Genomic DNA, 18333 nt, shown 5'->3' on the forward strand with positions numbered 1-18333 from the left:
CCAGACTTAATGAAGAGTTTAGATACACGACAGCCTGTTCAGCTGAGCAAGGCACAACAAGGAGATTGAACTCTGAGTGACCAAAGAGGTTTATTTTAACAGGTATACATTCGAAATTGTCCCTAAAGATGAGGTAGATCATGTCATCAAGACTTGAACTCAAAAACACTGGGGAAAAAAGGTCAGGTCAGCCAGAGGAAACCAGAACATGTTTTATTGCTTGTTCCTGCTGAAGTTTTTTTGTTTTTGTTTTGTTTTTTAATACAGTTTTCTCAGTCATTTAAGAAGCTCTTCAACAATATTAAAGCTGGCAAGTGAAGCTGTTGATGTCTGGACTGTATGTTCTATAAAGCAGGAGAAAATGTGATAAGTCTTGAAACAAGTATCTGGATTTTCAGGCTGAATTTTGCCCTTAAAGGTTAAATCTGCAGCAGCAAACATCAGCTTCTCCAAAAGCAAAGTGAACCAACACAGATGAACGGATTGCAGTTACCGATGGCCCACTGACCAAGTAAAGAGTGTCACTTATCATGGCTCATCAGCAAGAACAGTACAGCACGAAACTAGATAATTACAGGCTCATTTCAGAGACTCCAACCCATCTAGAAGTCAATGCAGTGCAACCTGAGAACAGAGGTTATAATACATAACCACAACATCAATCCCTACAACATCACCAATAGCCAGAGCGTGGTGCGCTTACCACCATAAATTGGACACCACCTGGAAAACACAAACGAACGTCGGCCCAAAACATCATGGAACTGTGATGGCGACCTGAGGGAGATGGATCTGGTGTGGGTAAGCCGGGTTAAGCCCAGATGGAGGCAGATCAACAATGTCGTCCAGGGATGATGAGGACTCATTCTCACTGTAACGTTCCAGAACTGCTCCCAATGAAGACATCTGGAAGAACACGTCAGCTACCTTACTTTGATGATTCCAAAGGCAGATGGAGACTCGGGTCACTCATCAGTCTGTTCATTCATACGTGGTACACGGCAGCATGCAGTAATTCATCCACAGAAACCAGTTCCACCCTTTGTCAGTGCTATCCTGTGCGTTCATCAGCTTTGAAGCCTGAACCCTCCTCTCGACCCCTCGTTGAGTCACCTTGGGTACTAAAATGCGACAAACAGTAATCAACAGGCCGAGTGAATGCAGCAGGGAGTTCAGCACAAGTACCTCTCTGAAGGATAAACCTCCATTTCTGCTGCTTCTTCTAAACAAAGAAAGCTGATTTTTTTTTTCCCCCTCTTTTTTTGGTGTTTTTCTTTTGAAGTTTGCTGATGCCTGGAGATGAAGTTTGTGTTCTTGGTTTCTGAGGTGGTTTGTAGGTGACGGCTAAACAAAGTGTTGCTTTGTAGAAGATGGTTTTCTCACCTTTTTCTTTTTTTTTTTTTTTGAAATGCTGCAAAAAACCAAAACCAAACAAGACCTAAAGATGTTTGAAACCAGTTTTAAAATAACACGTTGCCTTTTTCTTCCATTTGTCAGCTTTAGAAATGGAACAAAAAGGCAATTTATATCAACACGAGCTGACGTGAATCGAAAACTAGATTTTATTTTGTGAGTTTCTTTCTGAAATGTGATTTTCTGCAGATTAAATGTCCTTTATCACGTAGAGAAGCTTCTTCAATCTCTGTAGAGTATTACTTTACACTCCACTTTTTAGAAAGATGCAAATAGTTTTTTAAATGTTTCTCATGAGTGTGCAAACCCCTTTGTAAACATCTGGCATCTGCTTCACGTCTCGCTGATTTCTTTGCTCTTCCACCAGCTCTGCTGTGATCTCTAACCCTCCTCCTCTTCCTCCTCAGCTCTAACAGCAGGACTCACTGACTGCACTTAAACATGGAGACCAGGGAATGGGCTCTTTGTTCAGACCTAATGGGAGTACGGCAGACGGGGCTTCATGTTTACATGCTGTGGGTTAATGGGAAATATGAAAAGGAGATCAAACATTTGACCAGGTTGTGCTGATTGAGATTCTGTGTTTAGTCCTGTTCCTGAGCCTTGACCTGTGTATTAACAGCTGTAGATATAAAGTAGCATTTCAGGAGAAGGTTCATGGTCAGGAGTCCATGTGAATCGTAGACAAGCGCAGGGTAAAATTTAAGCATGAGAGCCAAAAGCAACAATCAGATATATTATTTATATAGCACAATACAACAACAAGGTGATTCAAAGTTCTTTACAGAGACATTAAAAAACAAATAAAAGCATGATTTAAAATTGATTTAAAAAAAAACAGTAGATAAAATCAGTAGTTAAAATGTAAGTTTTGAAATTTAAGCTTAAAAGTGCAGATTTGGTGTTTTATTCAAATGCAGCTGCGAATAGGTGAGTCTTCAACCTGGATTTAAATAAACTGAGTGTTTCAGCTGATCTGAGGCTTTCTGGGAGTTTGTTCCAGATATATGGAGCATAAAAGCTGAATGCAGCTTCTCCATGTCTGGTTCTGACTCTGGGAACTGATAAAAAAACGGATCCAGATGACCTGAGGGATCTGGAAGGTTCATACTGGGTCAGGAGGTCACTGATGTATTTTGGTCCTAAACCATTCAGAGCTTTATAGATCAGAACTTTAAAGTCTATCCTCTGACGGTCAGGCAGCCAGTGTAAAGACCTCAGAGCTGGACTGATGTGGTCCACTTTTTTGGTCTTAGTGAGGACTCGAGCAGCAGAGTTCTGAATGAGCTGTAGTTGTCTGACTGATTTTTTTTTTTTTTAGGTAGACCTGTAAAGATGCTGTTACAGTAATCAAGCCTGCTAAAGATCAATGCATGGACTAGTTTTTCCAGGTCCTGTTGAGACATCAGATCTTTTATCCTTGAAATATTCTTGAGGTGATAGTAAGCTGACTGTGTTGTTCTAAGTTTAGAAAAACAGTCAAACTGCGTCCATCACTACACCCAAATTTCTCGCCTGGTTTGTGGTTTTTAGGTGTATAGATTGAAGTTCTCTGGTGACCTGTAATCGTTTTTCTTTGGCTCCAAAGACTATTACTTCAGTTTTGTTTTTGTTTAGCTGGAGAAAATTGTGGCACGACCAGTCATTAATTTCCTCAATGCATTTACCAAGAGCCTGTACAGGGCCTTGGTCTCCTGGTGACATTGTGATATATATTTGTGTGTCATCTGCATAGCTGTGATAGTTTATTTTGTTGTTCTTTATAATCTGTGCCAGTGGGAGCATGTAAATGTTAAACAGAAGGGGTCCCAAGATAGAACCTTGGGGAACTCCACATGTGATACTTGTCTGCTCAGATGTAAAGTTACCTATTGATACAAAGTATTTCCGGTTTTCTAAGTATGTTTAAGAGAACACTGACGCAAGGTCAAGCAGCCTCTGACTTACAGTGCTGCGTTGATGTCAAGAACAAGATTATTTAAACTCAACACGGGTCAAGCTTTTTTTAATCACTTGCATTTTAATGTACTTTAATTGTCTAATCAGCCTCTCTTTTCCAGTTTTTATGCTAATCTAAACGGTCGCTGCTGTTTGGAGTGCTACTGAATAAAATGCAAAAATATTCCTTTAAACTGTCCAGTTTGAGATTAATGTCAGATGTAATTTGTGCTCAGGCAGCTGTTGTTAATGTCTGTATGCTCATTGCAACTCACTATTGTGTCTCTTACATAATTAATGGGGCCGAGCAGCTTTTAGCTAAAACACTGAAACTGGCTGTAAATATTAGAATTAGTAAGTTCAGATAAATACAACTCCAGCCTTTTCTTTTGTGTCATTAAGCAAAAAACTAAAGTTTTAAACATCCTCTGAGCCTTAGTGTGGTTTGTTGAAATTCTTACCCTCGTCTCCAAGTAGAAAACTATTTTAAAAACAACAACAACAACATGTTTTTGTCTATCTTTAGTCTGCAAAGAACTCTGTCTTTACTCTACTTCACAAGTTAATGCACAGGTTGATAAACAGGAAACAGGATAAGCTACATTTACCATAACCACTTTCCAGGCTACTGCATGTAAACATGGTCTCTGATTTATGAAAGACTCCTAACTTCTTTTTTTTTTAATATATATTTCCCTCTGCATCCAATCAACAGCCCAGCAGAACCCAGCCCCACCTATACCGGCCCGGCAGTACGAGGTGGCGATGAACCGGCAGCAGCGCTACTTTCGCATCCCGTTCATCCGGCCGAGCGACCAGTACAAGGACCCCCAGAACAAGAAGAAGGGCTGGTGGTACGCGCACTTTGACGGACCCTGGATTGCCAGGCAGATGGAGCTGCATCCCGATAAACACCCAATCCTACTGGTGGCAGGTCAGTACAACACAGATATCTGAGGGAGGCAAAGACTGAGCATGGAAATAAATCTCTGTTTTTACCTCACGTGATACGTTCACCTGTGTTGGAAACATTTCTGCACACGTGTTTGTCGACAGTGGCCGGGTTAGTCTGTTCTTTGAGAGTCTATCCATCTACAGACTAAATGAAACAACATATATACACCAAGTTAAACACAGTTACACCACCCATTGGGCTGCATCACAGTATGACAGAGTGAGTGACAGGCATAAGGAAACAAGCAGTTAAAGAGTAGAAGAAAAAAACGAGAAGAAAGGGTGGAGGTGGAGAGGAAAATCGATGAGTTGATTCTGCGACAGCCACAGAAAGAAATGAAATCAGAAGCAGCACTTCGCTGTTAATCAATGTTCAAGACTTTGACTTTGTGCGAGTGCAGCAGATTGATTATATTCGAGTCATAATGCACCGTCAGGTAGTTCTCCGTAGAGACGCAGAGGCTTTTATTTTTAGGAGGCCCGTGCAACGAATCATCAACCGCAATTTGAAGAGCTCTCCTTCGAGAATGCCAGAAACCACGTGTCAGCTTTTATCAGAACATTAGAGCGATATGCTGCAGTTTTCATTCTACATGACTTTATTCAGTTCAATTCAATTTAATTTAATTTATACAGCACCAAATCACAACAACAGTCGCCTCAAGGCGCTTTATATTATAAGGTAGACCCTACAATAATACATACAGAGAAAAACCCAACAATCATATGACTCCCTATAAGCAAGCACTTTGGCGACAGTGGGAAGGAAAAACTCCCTTTTAACAGGATTAAGAGATTCATCCAAGAATGATTTCATGCAGAGAGGTCGATTAACACATAGGGAGTGAAGAAGAAACACCCAGTGCATCATGGGAATCCCCCAGCAGCCTACACCTATCTAGAGTTACTAAGAAAGGATTCAGGGTCAGCTGATCCAGCCATGACTATATGCTTTAGCACAAGGGAAAGGTTTAAACCTAATCTCAAAAGTAGAGTGTCTCCTGAATCCCTGCCTCCCTGTTGCAACACTACTTGTTTCGCCGTCAATTTTCCTCAATACCTCACTTCATATTTGTCATATTTCATATTTGTCTGTAGAGAGGGTCTAGCCTAGAACCCCCCAGATGGGAATCGCACTTGCAAATCCCATTCCAAAGCCGTGCAGTCTTACCACTACGCTATCCAGCGGCAAGCCTCCTGAATATGTGCCTTTCATAAATGCCTTCCTTTTTTTTCCCTCAGAAATTCCCCTCATTCCAACAGTTTCTCTTGTCAATAATGTTCAGTTTTTAGTTAGATTTAATCCTTTGATTGGCCTGATATGCTGCTCTTTAATTCCCGTGTCTAAAAGAGATTTTATGAAAGTATTGTTAATTGTTAAAAGTGTGCCTGGGATTTCTTTAATTGTCCTCTATACAGAGCACTTCAAAGAAAAACAATCTGGAATCTTTTTCCAGTTGCATTAAAGAAAAAAGGTTTGAAACTCTAACATTTGTCAGAGCAAAGTGTAATATTTGTATTCTATTGATTATAACAGATATCCACAGATGCTGCTGCATCCTCCCACAATTTGCCAAATTAAATGAAAGCGCCTGAGTGAGTGTTTGTGTCAGAACAAGCTGTAAAATCGCAGATTGTACCATATGACGAGTACAACAACAGTAAAGAAGGAAAAAACGAAGCGTTTGTTTTGTTCACCCACCTGTCTGAGCATATGTGTGCTGATGAGTTCAAACATCACAACTCCTAGCAGCATTTTTCTCAACTTTAATTTGGCTCTGAGGGCTGCACTCGTCTGTGGGTTTGAGGCTTTATGAAAGCGAGTCACGGCTGTGCACGATGTGTGATTTGAACACTGTGAGGTCGTCGGTCTCAGAAAGCTCATATCGTAGGGAAATAGCTGGTGTTTTGCAGCCGCTGTGTTCAGACGGTGTCAGTATGTGGGTGAGTAACTGCCTCATATGACACTCAGAGCAAGTTGTTATTGCCTTAACAGCTGCAGATACACACTGAATGTAAATTGCAAGCATTGAATATGTTTGGTGGAATAAAGGCATTGTATGCTTCTAGGGCTACAGATTTAATTCAGACTGTTAAAGTGGGCCTTAAACACTCTGTGATTTCAGATATTAAGAGGCAGTATTATGCTCATTCAGGGCCATTTTCATTCTGGGACTCTAGAGTAGAGCAGCTTTGCATGACTGACCGGTCAGCTTTGCATGACTGACAGGTCAAAAGACTCTTGAATGATCAAATATTGGCCTTTTAGGATGCCCTTCAGTATATCTGAAGAGGGTATAGTTAGCCTAAACATGCAATTCATGTTTCTGCCCATAAAATGGTGGTTGTTAGTTTTTAATTTTCAGTGTTGTACTGCTGTATAGTTTTTTAGTATTACAGAGGTGTATTTGCACTAACTGGGAATGTTTCGTCTGCTAAAAGAGCTGAAATTGAATATTAATATGCTCTGTATTAGCGTTTGTCTCCTTGAGGGGCCCTTCCTTTAAAGACCCCCCCAACATCTATTTGGCCAGCTTCTGGAAGCCTGCTGGCAGCACCAGGAGCTTGTCAGTTGTACTGCTCGTACTTTGCGGCAGTCACGATGTTTGTCTGTTGTTCCTGTTGAAAATGAAGCAAAATTACTTTTAGCTACTTTTAACTCATTATTTGAAACTTCGGCTGTGTTTAAGCCTCTAATGTAAAAGTAGATAGCAACCACATCTTTAAAAAAAAGATTATTATTGAAATATTTAGAAAAACTTTGTATTGTGTTTTTTTCCCTTTGTTCACATTTAAACACCATTTACATAATCTCTAGCTACGATGACATTATTTTTAGCTAACATTTTAGATATGCTAGCAGCAGCTCTGGGTTTTTTGTCAGTTGTCAACATGTTTCACAATAATGCCTAATTTTACCACCATAATTTCTCCCCATTTTAGAGATAAAAAGCTTTTTTAGTTTATGGTGCAGTTTAACAACATTTTTACATTTAGTATTTTAGCATGCTAACATGCTAAGTACATACATTTGAGCTATTAACATGGTAAAAAAAAAAAAAATACTGTATCAGTACATTATTATCAACATTATTCTCGTGTAGTAACAAAATATTTCAGAGGAAGTTAAAAATTCGTAACTTTTTTAGACAAAGGCTGTTAAGGCTGCTAACCTTACGAACGTTAGTTTAGCATTATATAACAATATGCACAACAAAGAAATATGTTCAAGATGTTAGCATTCAACATTTTATTTAAGTTTGATATTTTTGTTAAATATCAAACTGATTTTTGTAAATATGCAATCATATTTAGCTTTACATTTATTTTGTGGCATTTATTATTTTATATTTTTCTTTAAAGGGTTTATAACTCTCATAGACATCTCTCCCATTGTTTTTCTATTTGAGACCAATAGCAGCTTCACACTTTAACTAATTTATTCTTTAACTTTGTATTAAACTTTGAGCAAACTTGGAATTGGAGAGGATCTAAAATAGTAAATAATTAAATGAATGCATTGAAAGATGAAAAATGGCTAAAATAACTTTGCTATCCAGAGAGAAATACATTTCTTTATACAACAGGCGTCTGCACTTGGTTCTCTCAGTTAAGTAAAACTTCCAAATGAGAGATGTGAACTATTGCCACAGACTCGTGGTGGTTTTCCAGTGTGAAACTATTCTGCAAGCAATTTTGTTGACAGTGCAGTTGGGCTTGTTTGAGTTCCTCATCACTGCGTTTCACGTCTTTTTTTCTTTTCTGACTCGTTTCTTCTCACAGGAAAGGACGACATGGAGATGTGCGAGCTGAGCCTGGAGGAGACGGGCCTCTCGAGGAAGCGGGGCGCCGAGATCCTCCCCCGGCAGTTCGAGGAGATCTGGGAACGCTGCGGCGGGATCCAGTACCTCCGCAGCGCCATCGAGAGCCGGCAGGCGCGGCCCACCTACGCCACGGCCATGCTGCAGAGCATGTTCAAGTGACGGGGCCCGAAGGCGGGGCTTCGCGCTGCAAACAAAGGGACGAATGCACCAGCTACCTGACACAGATGGAGTGCGGGCGCGCTGCACAGGTTCTGACTCCAGGGCGTTCGACGTGAACGGCGTTTTGTTTTTCTCCTCAACTGTCCTTTTGTTTTTCCTCCGTTTGATGAGTTTTCGTTCTCGCTGGCTTTTGGTTCCTCAGTGGGGGCGGGGCGGGGAAGTTTTGCATTGAACCCTATGCAGAAATGAAAAATCATGCTAAATGATCACATCCGGTTGTTTTCCAACATTTCTGTAACATGTGTGCAAGTCTAACTATGAGGCCTTAATACTACTTTAACAGGGTTTAAATGCCGAAAGGTAGGACTTTTTGTTTGTTTGTTCAAAGCTGCCTCCCCAGAACAAGTTTAATTCCTTTGTAATTATGCATTCCTGATGATCCTGATGATTATACTGAAATCTCACAGGTGTGTCGCTTCCGTCTTAACAGCTAGCTGGTGATCCCGCTCCGACTTAAAAGCTGCTGTTTACGTCGTCTTCATGCGGTTATTGGAGGGTGAAAAAGAGAAACTCGCACAAGGAGCTGCAAGCTCTCACCACGAGGCTGCATGCATGGGTGTCCGATTATTCCACCGAATTAAATCCAATATTTACAAATTCTTTTTTTTTTAAATTACCTCTTGTTTTTCCAGCTGAATGTAACTTGAGACCTTGTTGATTTTTTTCATGTCGTGATTCTTTTGTTTATTCTCATCATATGTGATTTAAATTAGTAAAGGGTCCAAAAACCTTTTGAGACCAAACGTGGCTCCGGACGTGAAACCTTGTTTTTTTTCCTCATTAGCGGAGCCCCATCCATGATTAATTTCTGTTTAAGGAGCCGAGCAGAAAATGTGAATTAATTATGCAACTGCTGAGATACGACTCCACGTGTTCGTGGTATTTTTCAGAACAGATCAGCGCCGCAAAAAGAGACCCGAACAACTCAGCCATGCTTTAACACTTTGAATTTGATTTGTTTAGTAATTTGCCAGTGCAGCGAATCCCAAGGTAGCACAAAACGATATGGTTTGGAATCAGTTGTTAAGATCTTCTGTCAGACTGGACATTTCCCTGCTGTGTGAGAAGCTTTTGAGCACGAACTCTACGATGCACTGGTACTTGGCCTCGAACTGGAACATTCATATAACTGAATATTTTCTATAGGGTGGTATGTGCAGACAGCAGTGTTATTCCTACTGGAATGTAAAAGTTTATTTTTCAAAGAACAGTTTCTACTTCATCGGCTTGGGCACATGAGATCGTCAAGCAATAAATCACACAAACTCAGCTAAGAAGGAAAAAACAGGCCTCTCTTGTCATTACTTAGAAAAAAAAAACCAATGGCAGACAATCTGTGGTGACGTCGCACTGCGTTATTCCCCCGAGCCTGTTTGTTCCCGAGCTTTCTGTTCCTCTTTTGATGCTCCGCACAAGAAAAATGTGGCTGAGATTGTCTGAAAGCATGAACATCTGTCTTGTTGCAAAGTAGCCGAACCCCTTTACAGACAGCGATAACAGCACAGCCGGAATGAATCTGATAGTTGATGGAGACGGCTCACTTACCACCAGCTAAATTTGTTTAAAAAGAACCTAAAACTTGATTTAAACATTACTTTATTAATCTCAGAAGTAGATTATATAAACAACTGCATGTGGTTTAATATAAAGCATGCTCGGCCTAGCCAGGCTTTTGTTTTAGCTGCTTTAGCTGGCTATACAAAATCTGAATTATCACAAAAGAGGCTGACTCAGGTTTTTGGCTTTGGGCTCTGAGCACGCTCACAGAAAAGGGGGATTTAATTCCCACATCGTAAACAAACGAGGCCCAATTTGTATCTGAGACATGCAACAATATAACGTCATGACATCAAAAACCATATATCACACGTCAACATCAACAATTGATGCAATTATACCATTTGGGTACTAATTAGGTTAGAACGACTGCTATCAATAGTTAAGTAAGTCCTTTTGGGACATTTCCTGTTAAAAGCTGCGTACAGTCTTGCCTACTGGAGCCACAGAAAGACTAGAAATGCCAACCAAACTGATCAGAGGGTCAGATTACAATTTTGGACCCACTGCGAGCTTGGTGTGTGGGCCTCTTCCACAGCAGACATGTTGACCTGGCTCGGTTCCATTTACTAAGCCATCGCACTGAACCAGGTGCCGAGTGGACTGCGGCCATTGTTGATAGACACAAAATGTTTTGCTGGGGAAAAGGCCCATCATCAGTGTGGGGGGGACTGCAGCAGGACTATCTTGGAGACCTTAAAATCTTCATGATTCATTTTGCCAAATAATAGCTTTAAAAAACATCAACATGGAAAATCAGACTGGTCCAGGAATTTTCATTTGTAAGGATTCCAGCCGTGTTTGAAGCAGGTCAGAACACATCAAATTCCTTCAGTAAAATCCGTACCAAATACAAAGATCAACTTCACCAAGCTTGGCATTTGTATATAATGTGCCAGTACACGTGTTAATGCTGAGTGTAAAGGGGACGCGCTCTGAGCTTTGCCATCATTAAGACCTCAGTGTTTGTTTTAACCAAGTGATGACCTCGAGATATTTTCCTCCATAACATGCAAAGAAAGTGTTGTGGATTTGCTGCGATCTGTTTCTCGCCACACATTGCAATCATTCCTGGGGAAGCACTGCCTTTGTCCACTGTCATTTTTCTAACGCTGATCTCTAACGGATGAATAAAAGCATTCCATGTTTCACTCACCTCTCGCCTCCTCTTTTCCACCTCAGAGAAAATGCTTTCAAAATGAAGAAGATGGAGTTTTATTCAACACAGTTTTGTATTTTCAACTACTGATTGTGAAACAAACACATACATAATATTTTAAGACTTTAAATAAGAAAAGTCCACATTACAGTCATTGGGGGAGGCTTCCCTCCCCACACAAGCAGCAATAAACATCAGTAGATGCATTGATTTGAGACAAAAACAGCGAACAGTATTTACATTAATAAGACGACAGCATTTGGGAAGTTTAAGTATTGGTTTGATCTGTGACATGATCCATGCGAGTAAGATTAACCCTGAGAAAGGTAAGATTTGGTCTTACTACCTACGACTTTAATGGAAGATCATTTGACTCCACAGAATTCATTTACAAGTATAACGCCATATAAATAAAACTAACAACAAAAAGCTTATTTTGCTCTGTTTTTTTCAGTTTCTAACAATGAAAAATGTGTCCCCGAGCCTCTCAGCAGGAAGAGATTTATAGGGCCCGCTCACCAGTTTTATGGTGCCTTCACATAAAACACGAATACCATTGCATTGGAATGCTCATTGTTATTGTTAATTATTGTTATCCATGCATTTTGTTTTAAACCAAAAAATGCAAATAATTTGTTCTTTAAAATGCCAAATTACAGTTATTTACTTGCATTGCTGAGCAGAATGACAAACGGAATGTTCTGTTTGATTCATTTCTGGCTTTTCAGAATAGAACTGCATGGCGGCTTACATTTGGGCAAAACCACATCAGTTTTCAGTTTGACTAATAAATCATATAATTTTTAGTTTTAAGCAAATATTTCTGACACATTTTCAAAATATTTGTTTTCCTGTGCCCAGTGTAATAAGCACTTGTATATAAATTATATACATTTTTTGTTGATGTCAATCAGAATCCCGTTTTTTTTCTCTACATAATATTAGCTTACGTGCTAGCATGGACAAATTGCTGAGTCCTAGGGTTTACTTGTTTTTAGACAAACATTAACACTGCTGACTGTTCACTTTTTTTTTTTTTTGCAAAGGCAAGTCTACGACAACTTCATTTACTCCAAGCTCTTAATTTTTTTTCTCGTCTCTGTGTAAAAGTGAATTTGAACTGTATAGCTCCAGCTGCCCTGAAACAACATCAGAATTGACAGTTTAACTCACGTAAACTGACCACGACCAGTTCATGTTGGTGCAAATTTGCACCATAATATGGACTAACATATGTAAATGCATCACGCAAAACGTTTTGTTTTAACAAATCAGAACTGGGATGTGTTATAAAATTAGTAAAGAGAAAGTTTATAACTGGCGTCCTGTTTAACTGTCTAATAACTAAAAGTTTATCCATGCTTTCAAACCAAACAACGACAAATAATCCTAATCCTAAGGATATATTACTAGCTTTGTTGCTGCAACATGGTTTTCAGCTAGCTCAATTTACTAACTCTTTGCAGTGCAGTTTAAGTTTATGGCAACTACATCCACTTCTAAGCCTCTAAACTGACTCAAATGTACATTTCACAGGTGTGCAAGTCGCACCTTTGATGGTATGCGGTACTTGAGTTCAAATTAATCCCCTCAATGAACTTTAGGGGGGTTTTGCATATTGCTTGACTTCCTGTGTAATAGCAGCAGAATGTAAATAAAAATTACAGAAATATCACAAACAATGTAGGGAACAATTAGATAACACCAAGAGTTATACGTTAAACGTTTCTAGTTCACGGTGTCTGTCAGAGCATGTAAGAGCTAATATTACATTAAGGATAGTTAATGCATGTACACAAAGGATAAATCCATGAATCCATGTTGCGTGTATTTAGAACTTTGAGAGATATACGTACTATCATAGGTGAACAATAAAAACGTTTGTTATCCTCTGACAGTTCCTCTACCGCCACCACCTGATCAAATTTATTCTCTCCCAGCTCTGCTGTAAAATGTTAGTATGCTAGCATGCAAATGTTAGAAACATATTCAATAAAGCGGGCACTATGTTAGCATTCAGCCACCCACTAATGGTGCCACCTTTGAACAGTTATTGTAGCCGTAGACAACTGCACTGCATCTTAAATTGTCTACTTTACACTTTTGCTGTCAAATTGTTGTCAGCGACCATAGTAACGGTAGTGGTCACTATCATAATAGGGATAGTGAAATTAAAACAGTCCAAATGTTGAGAATGCTCAATACTTTTCAGTAGTCGCCATGTTAGCTAGGTAGCATAAAAGACGGAACCACAAACTCATGCCAAAGTTGTTAACTAGCTAAAAGCACCATATTTTTATTGGGCCTTTATGCTAAATGGCTTGTGGTATTGTTTTATGTGTAGGTGTTTTGAATTGTTTCTGTCACTGTTAAATGTATTGTTAGAAGACTAAAAAGTTTTAAATTTTAGCAGTTAGCATTCCAGTCACAACCAAAAACTGCAAACAAGAAACAAACACTAAGTACTGTGTTTGATTTATGACTACCATGCCGAAAACACAATCACATACATAGTGCTACATGAAAAACTCTGTGGGTCTTGTTAAAGGTTTATATTTTGACGCCTGAAAAAATGTCTTTGGTTAACTGTGGTTTTGTTATAGAAGGGTTTGGGGTTAGGTCAAGGAAGTGGGTGTATTTTTATTTCGGTTTTGTTGTAACTGTAGATTTAATGTTTAATACTAGCAGCTAGCACACAGTGAGTGTAATGTTCAGTTTGTGACAACACATTTAAAAGATAATAGCTTTTCATTTCTAAACTATCTGCTCATTTAACAGGGCTGAAACAAAATCAAACCCTAACCATTGATGGGTCACTTGATTTCATGTTTTGTTCTACATCATAAAATAGATACAACTATTCTGTAATCACCCAAACTCCTGAATTTTGAAGCCACTACATGTGCCAGAGAAGGTGTGATGGTAATCCTCAACATTTTCACGGCGAATACAGGAACTCTGTAATTCTACAACAGTGGTGTAGTTCGTCAACAGTTTGTTAGTGTTTCATTAAAGTGTAAATCATCTTGCAAAAGAAAACATGGAAGTATTCCCACAGCTTAATTTCTGCAGTAACATCCAAGAAAAACCCTGTGGATACATCTTAAAGGATTCAGGTGTTAACATCAAGGTTGGCCAATGCATACACGTTTTACTAACGCGGAGTCTTGAGCAATCAGTATTAGCTCAGCACTGCACCATAGCTAGCCATAGTTTAAAGCTCTAGATTCCCAACCTTGGGATTAAGACGAGACCACAAAACATTACAAAAATTAAATATGGGGCATAATAAATCTAATAAGGGATGAAAGAAAGAATAAATACTGGATATTTTAACCTCATTAAGCATCCAAATGTCCTTTGAATCAAACTTGATAGAAAAGTAATAACTTTTTTTTATCACTACTGCATCTTCACTTGATATACGTATAAGGTTCAGGTGTACAATAGGAAGTTAAAGAACATCTCTATTATTTATCTAGAAAATATTATCTGAACATCATAAAATTATGCTGGTATGAAACAAATTGCTACCCACCACTGGAGACCTTTTTTTTTTTTTTTTTTTTTTGTAAATAGCATTAACATCTCGGGGAACCATCAGATTACCTCCTAATCATGTGACACAGAGTCAGCAGACGTATATAAAAGCAGTCCAGGGTCAATCGATATCAACCCGATCGATGCTGTGGTTGTCCCCTGAGCTCCTCTTCATCGTCAGCCGCAGACGACAGCTTTCTGACATTTTTAAAATGGCCTAAACGTTTGTTTTCCCCAATGGCTGATTGTCCTCTAGTGAAGCTCAGTGCGCCGGGAGTGTAGAAGCCAGCGGTTTGTCCCGAAACCCCCTCAGCTCTGCATCAACTTCAATTTAAACTGAGTGACTGAATGAGGCCGCGATGAGTCCGAGTTCCTGTTTCAAAGAGACAAGAAACAAGATCGGTGTTTTACATGTCAGTCGTTGAGCAGCCTTTGGGGAATTAAAGCTTTGGCACCACAGCCAGAAAAAATGTATGTATGTACCTATTTAAATAGGTAAATTTATGCTTTACATAACAAATTACTGATTACTTTTTACTGCTGTAAACCTTGAAACAGTTTTTCTTTCCATATCACGACATCTACCCTCAAACTTTCCCGGATTAGGACCAGTTTTACCCTACACTGTTAACGAGCCCTGTAGATTACCACACAATGGGCTTTCTTAATTGCCTTTAATGGCTTGATTTGTTTACCCGAGGGTTTTAATTGCTTCTTAATGGCTTCATTTGTTTTAATATTTTTGCAGCACTTTGGTCGATGTGACATATCAATAAACTCTCTCGACTTGTGGTCCAGTGTTTACAAAATCCACAAACTTACACGGTCAAAGAAGGGAGATTTATTAGCTGTCCCTATCATCGCTGTAGCTTAATGTCCCCTGTAATTATTCATGTGGGTTTGGGAGAGCTCCAGACACCAAGATGTATTCAGTGCAGGTTTTGTTTTCAATATTCATGGAACTCAAAGCCAACTCTCAGCATTGAGTTTTCTTGTCATTCAGTTGTAGTTTCTCCTCTGCTAATATTGCAGAAAATTGGTACTTTCATTATTTATATGAAATAAACAGCAGTGGTAAGTTTAAGTTTCAGGGGAGAAAAACTGGAGCTACATTACACTACCAGGCTTTTTTATTTATTTTGAGATTTCATATAAATACAACTGAAATCAACAGATTACAAAAGTATTTAGGAATAGCATTTAATTAAGTTAATTAAGCAGTTAAGTACATCCACTTCCAGAGCCCTGTAAAATAAATATTTTTCCAGTAACTGTGGATCCAAAATGCTGCTTTCTGCCCTCAAACTTCTCTGGTGTTGCAGTTAATCTCAGCAGTAAACTCTTCAGCCTTTTCAAGGGTTCGGAATCTCTTTCTAAACGTACACGGAGTGATGCAGGAGCCGGCACAGCAGAACAAAGACTTTAAGGCGTGTGACCCTGGTGGAGGCTCCAAGCCGCTGTTGTGGTTTATCTTCCTCTGAAAGCCTTTCAGAGATGCGGTTTGCAGGGTTTTTCTTGTTGGGAGGAGATGCTCTGAAATTACCTCGCAGCTTTGTGGCGACTCAGACCCCGAAAGAGGATCAGAGACGAGGTAAAAGGTGGGCTCAGGACAGTTTGTACTAAACAGCAGCATCAGGTCAGGGTTTAGTCGTCCTCCTTTGGGAGGTTTAATTACTCACTGGTCATCTGCCTAAACACACAGCAGCTTTAAACCAATCGGGGGTTTAGACTAGCAGGACAGATTATCTTACTGTGATTATTTTATCGTGCTGTAAAGGCGTACACAGGTGTTCGTGTTTGAGTTTAGAGCTAATCTCACACTGGGAGGAGGAGGAGGAAGGTCTCTGCATCATCTGATAACACTACCACTTCTTAATCAGCTCCACTTTACACAATGAAGCCCTGCTGAGCATGCATCATGTTCTCTCCTGGCTGCAGCACACGAGTCTACATGAAGGACACAAACCAGTCCCCTCTCACCTGTGGTGATGTTCTCAGGTACTGTCCGATCCTTTATATTCTCTTAACTGGAAAGGCCTGGGAGGGAATAGCCGTCTTTGTGTCTGCAGAGAAAAGAAAAAGCGGAGAAAAATGAGGTGGGCAGGTACGAAACTGCAGCTACAGCAACTCTGCATATGCCTCTGTCCTGAAGCCACAGATATCAGAGAAGATCTGCAAATACTGCAAATGTTCAAAAGACCTGCGGAGGAAAGAGGAAAAAAATCACCTGGACTGTCAGCAGATTACACCAAACCGACTATTTATTTAACTCCTGTGAGAAGCACCTCGAGCCTGAACCTGACTGATTTACAACTTTCCACTCCGGTTTATCTGCATGTAATCAAACTGTCCCTCCTTCACAGCCGAGGCGCAAATGAGCAGACGCTCAGCTCCTGCGAGTACAAAGCTTCAGACATGCAATGTTTTTATTTTCAACTGCAGAACATGCATTTTATTTAATGACCAGCTCAGCTGTTAATCAAACTCTCTGCAGTGTGATTTGGTTTTATTGCTACTCAGATCAAACATGAAGCTTGATTTGAAGTAAAAACTCTCACTTCTCTTTTACTCTATTTAGGCAGCATCATCCAAGGGCAGCATACAGCCAGTTGATACACATTTAAGTCATAATCTAATGAATTTGTTAGGATTTCTAAGTTTTTATTACTATGCTGTGCAAATTGAACATTTCCATCTGAAATATTAAGTTGATGCTGTGGAGTCCATTGAATCTTGTTGTTAACTGATGACATCCGTTCATTAAGGCTGTTGTCTTTATAACACATTTTAATGCTTAATATTTTATTATATTTAATCTGAACACGTTTTAATCAGTCACTGAGTCAGAACACGGTGTATTCCGGTTTGGACCCAGAAATGGTTAATGACGCCTCAGGCACAAAGTCCTAGGGACTGGCCCAGTCGTTGTAGGAGGCTGGTTGCAAAGAGACATACTGTGCTGCACCAAAAACCTCTCTGTGACTGCTTGGGTGGGCAGTAGATGGCTGTGGTCACTCGTAGTTTGCATGGAAAACGCAGACTTGTCTGCAAACACTGGCTCACTGCTCTCAGAGTGTAAGTAACACTTGGAAAATTAAGACACAAAGATGAAGCAGAAAATGCTCTCCTTCAAAGTAAAACTTTGGAATGCTTTGGCTGTAGTGGTGAGGCACAACTTTTATTTTGAAGACCAATGTTCCCCATTTCCAGTTTTCACAGTTTACCACTTAACATTATTTGTTTGCATTAGAGCCCTCTTGCAGTAAAAGAGAAAATATATAAAATACATAAATAAATACATCCATCAATAAACCAGGGTGGCATAATAATGTCTTGCTTTACTATCTTATGTGCATTTGGTCTAAAACACAGGAAATATTTCTGTCTTTGCAACTTAGCGACTGTTTGCAGAAGTCAGCGTATTTCATGGAAACTGTGGACAACTGTGGTAATCTGCGAGCGACCAAACCAATCACAAGGTAGTTTCTGATGCAGCACCGTATCTTAGCAACCAATTTCACCCAGCAACTGCCAGCAACTATTTGCCAACCAGTCAGGGAATAATACATTTTAGCGACCAGCAGTGACCAGGGTTCACTGGTCTAGGCTTGTGTGACTGGACCTTTGTTAAAGTCACGTGAATAGTGGTCTAGTTAGTGGACAGCAAAACCTGAATATACACTGGTCTTGCAGTTGCACAGTAGCATCATATTGCAGGATAATGGCTTG

The 18333-nt window shown here is 39.7% G+C and overlaps 2 protein-coding genes across 6 annotated transcripts in view; one reads left to right on the plus strand and one right to left on the minus strand.

Annotated features, from left to right (window-relative positions):
• myo6a (myosin VIa) overlaps window positions 1-11060 on the plus strand; it is a 144744-nt gene extending 133684 nt beyond the window's left edge. For all 5 annotated transcript variants that reach the window (XM_087852510.1, XM_087852507.1, XM_087852508.1 and 2 more), the window contains 2 exons: window positions 4067-4285; window positions 8089-11060. In XM_087852510.1, coding sequence (XP_087708636.1) covers window positions 4067-4285; window positions 8089-8288 — 419 coding nt within the window. In that variant the 3' untranslated portion in view covers window positions 8289-11060. The remainder of the gene's footprint in view (window positions 1-4066; window positions 4286-8088) is intronic.
• Window positions 11061-14940: 3880 nt separating this feature from the next.
• The window catches only part of LOC102785603 (interphotoreceptor matrix proteoglycan 1a), a 60329-nt gene continuing 56936 nt past the window's right edge, over window positions 14941-18333 (minus strand). The window contains exons 17-18 of the mRNA XM_087852108.1: window positions 16585-16667; window positions 14941-14977 (exon numbers count right to left, since the gene is read on the minus strand). Of these exons, the coding sequence (XP_087708234.1) occupies window positions 16628-16667 (40 nt within the window). The 3' untranslated portion in view covers window positions 14941-14977; window positions 16585-16627. The remainder of the gene's footprint in view (window positions 14978-16584; window positions 16668-18333) is intronic.

This window comes from Neolamprologus brichardi, chromosome 15, assembly GCF_056152115.1.
Source record: "Neolamprologus brichardi isolate AB-2024 chromosome 15, ASM5615211v1, whole genome shotgun sequence".
Taxonomy (NCBI): Eukaryota; Metazoa; Chordata; class Actinopteri; order Cichliformes; family Cichlidae; genus Neolamprologus; species Neolamprologus brichardi.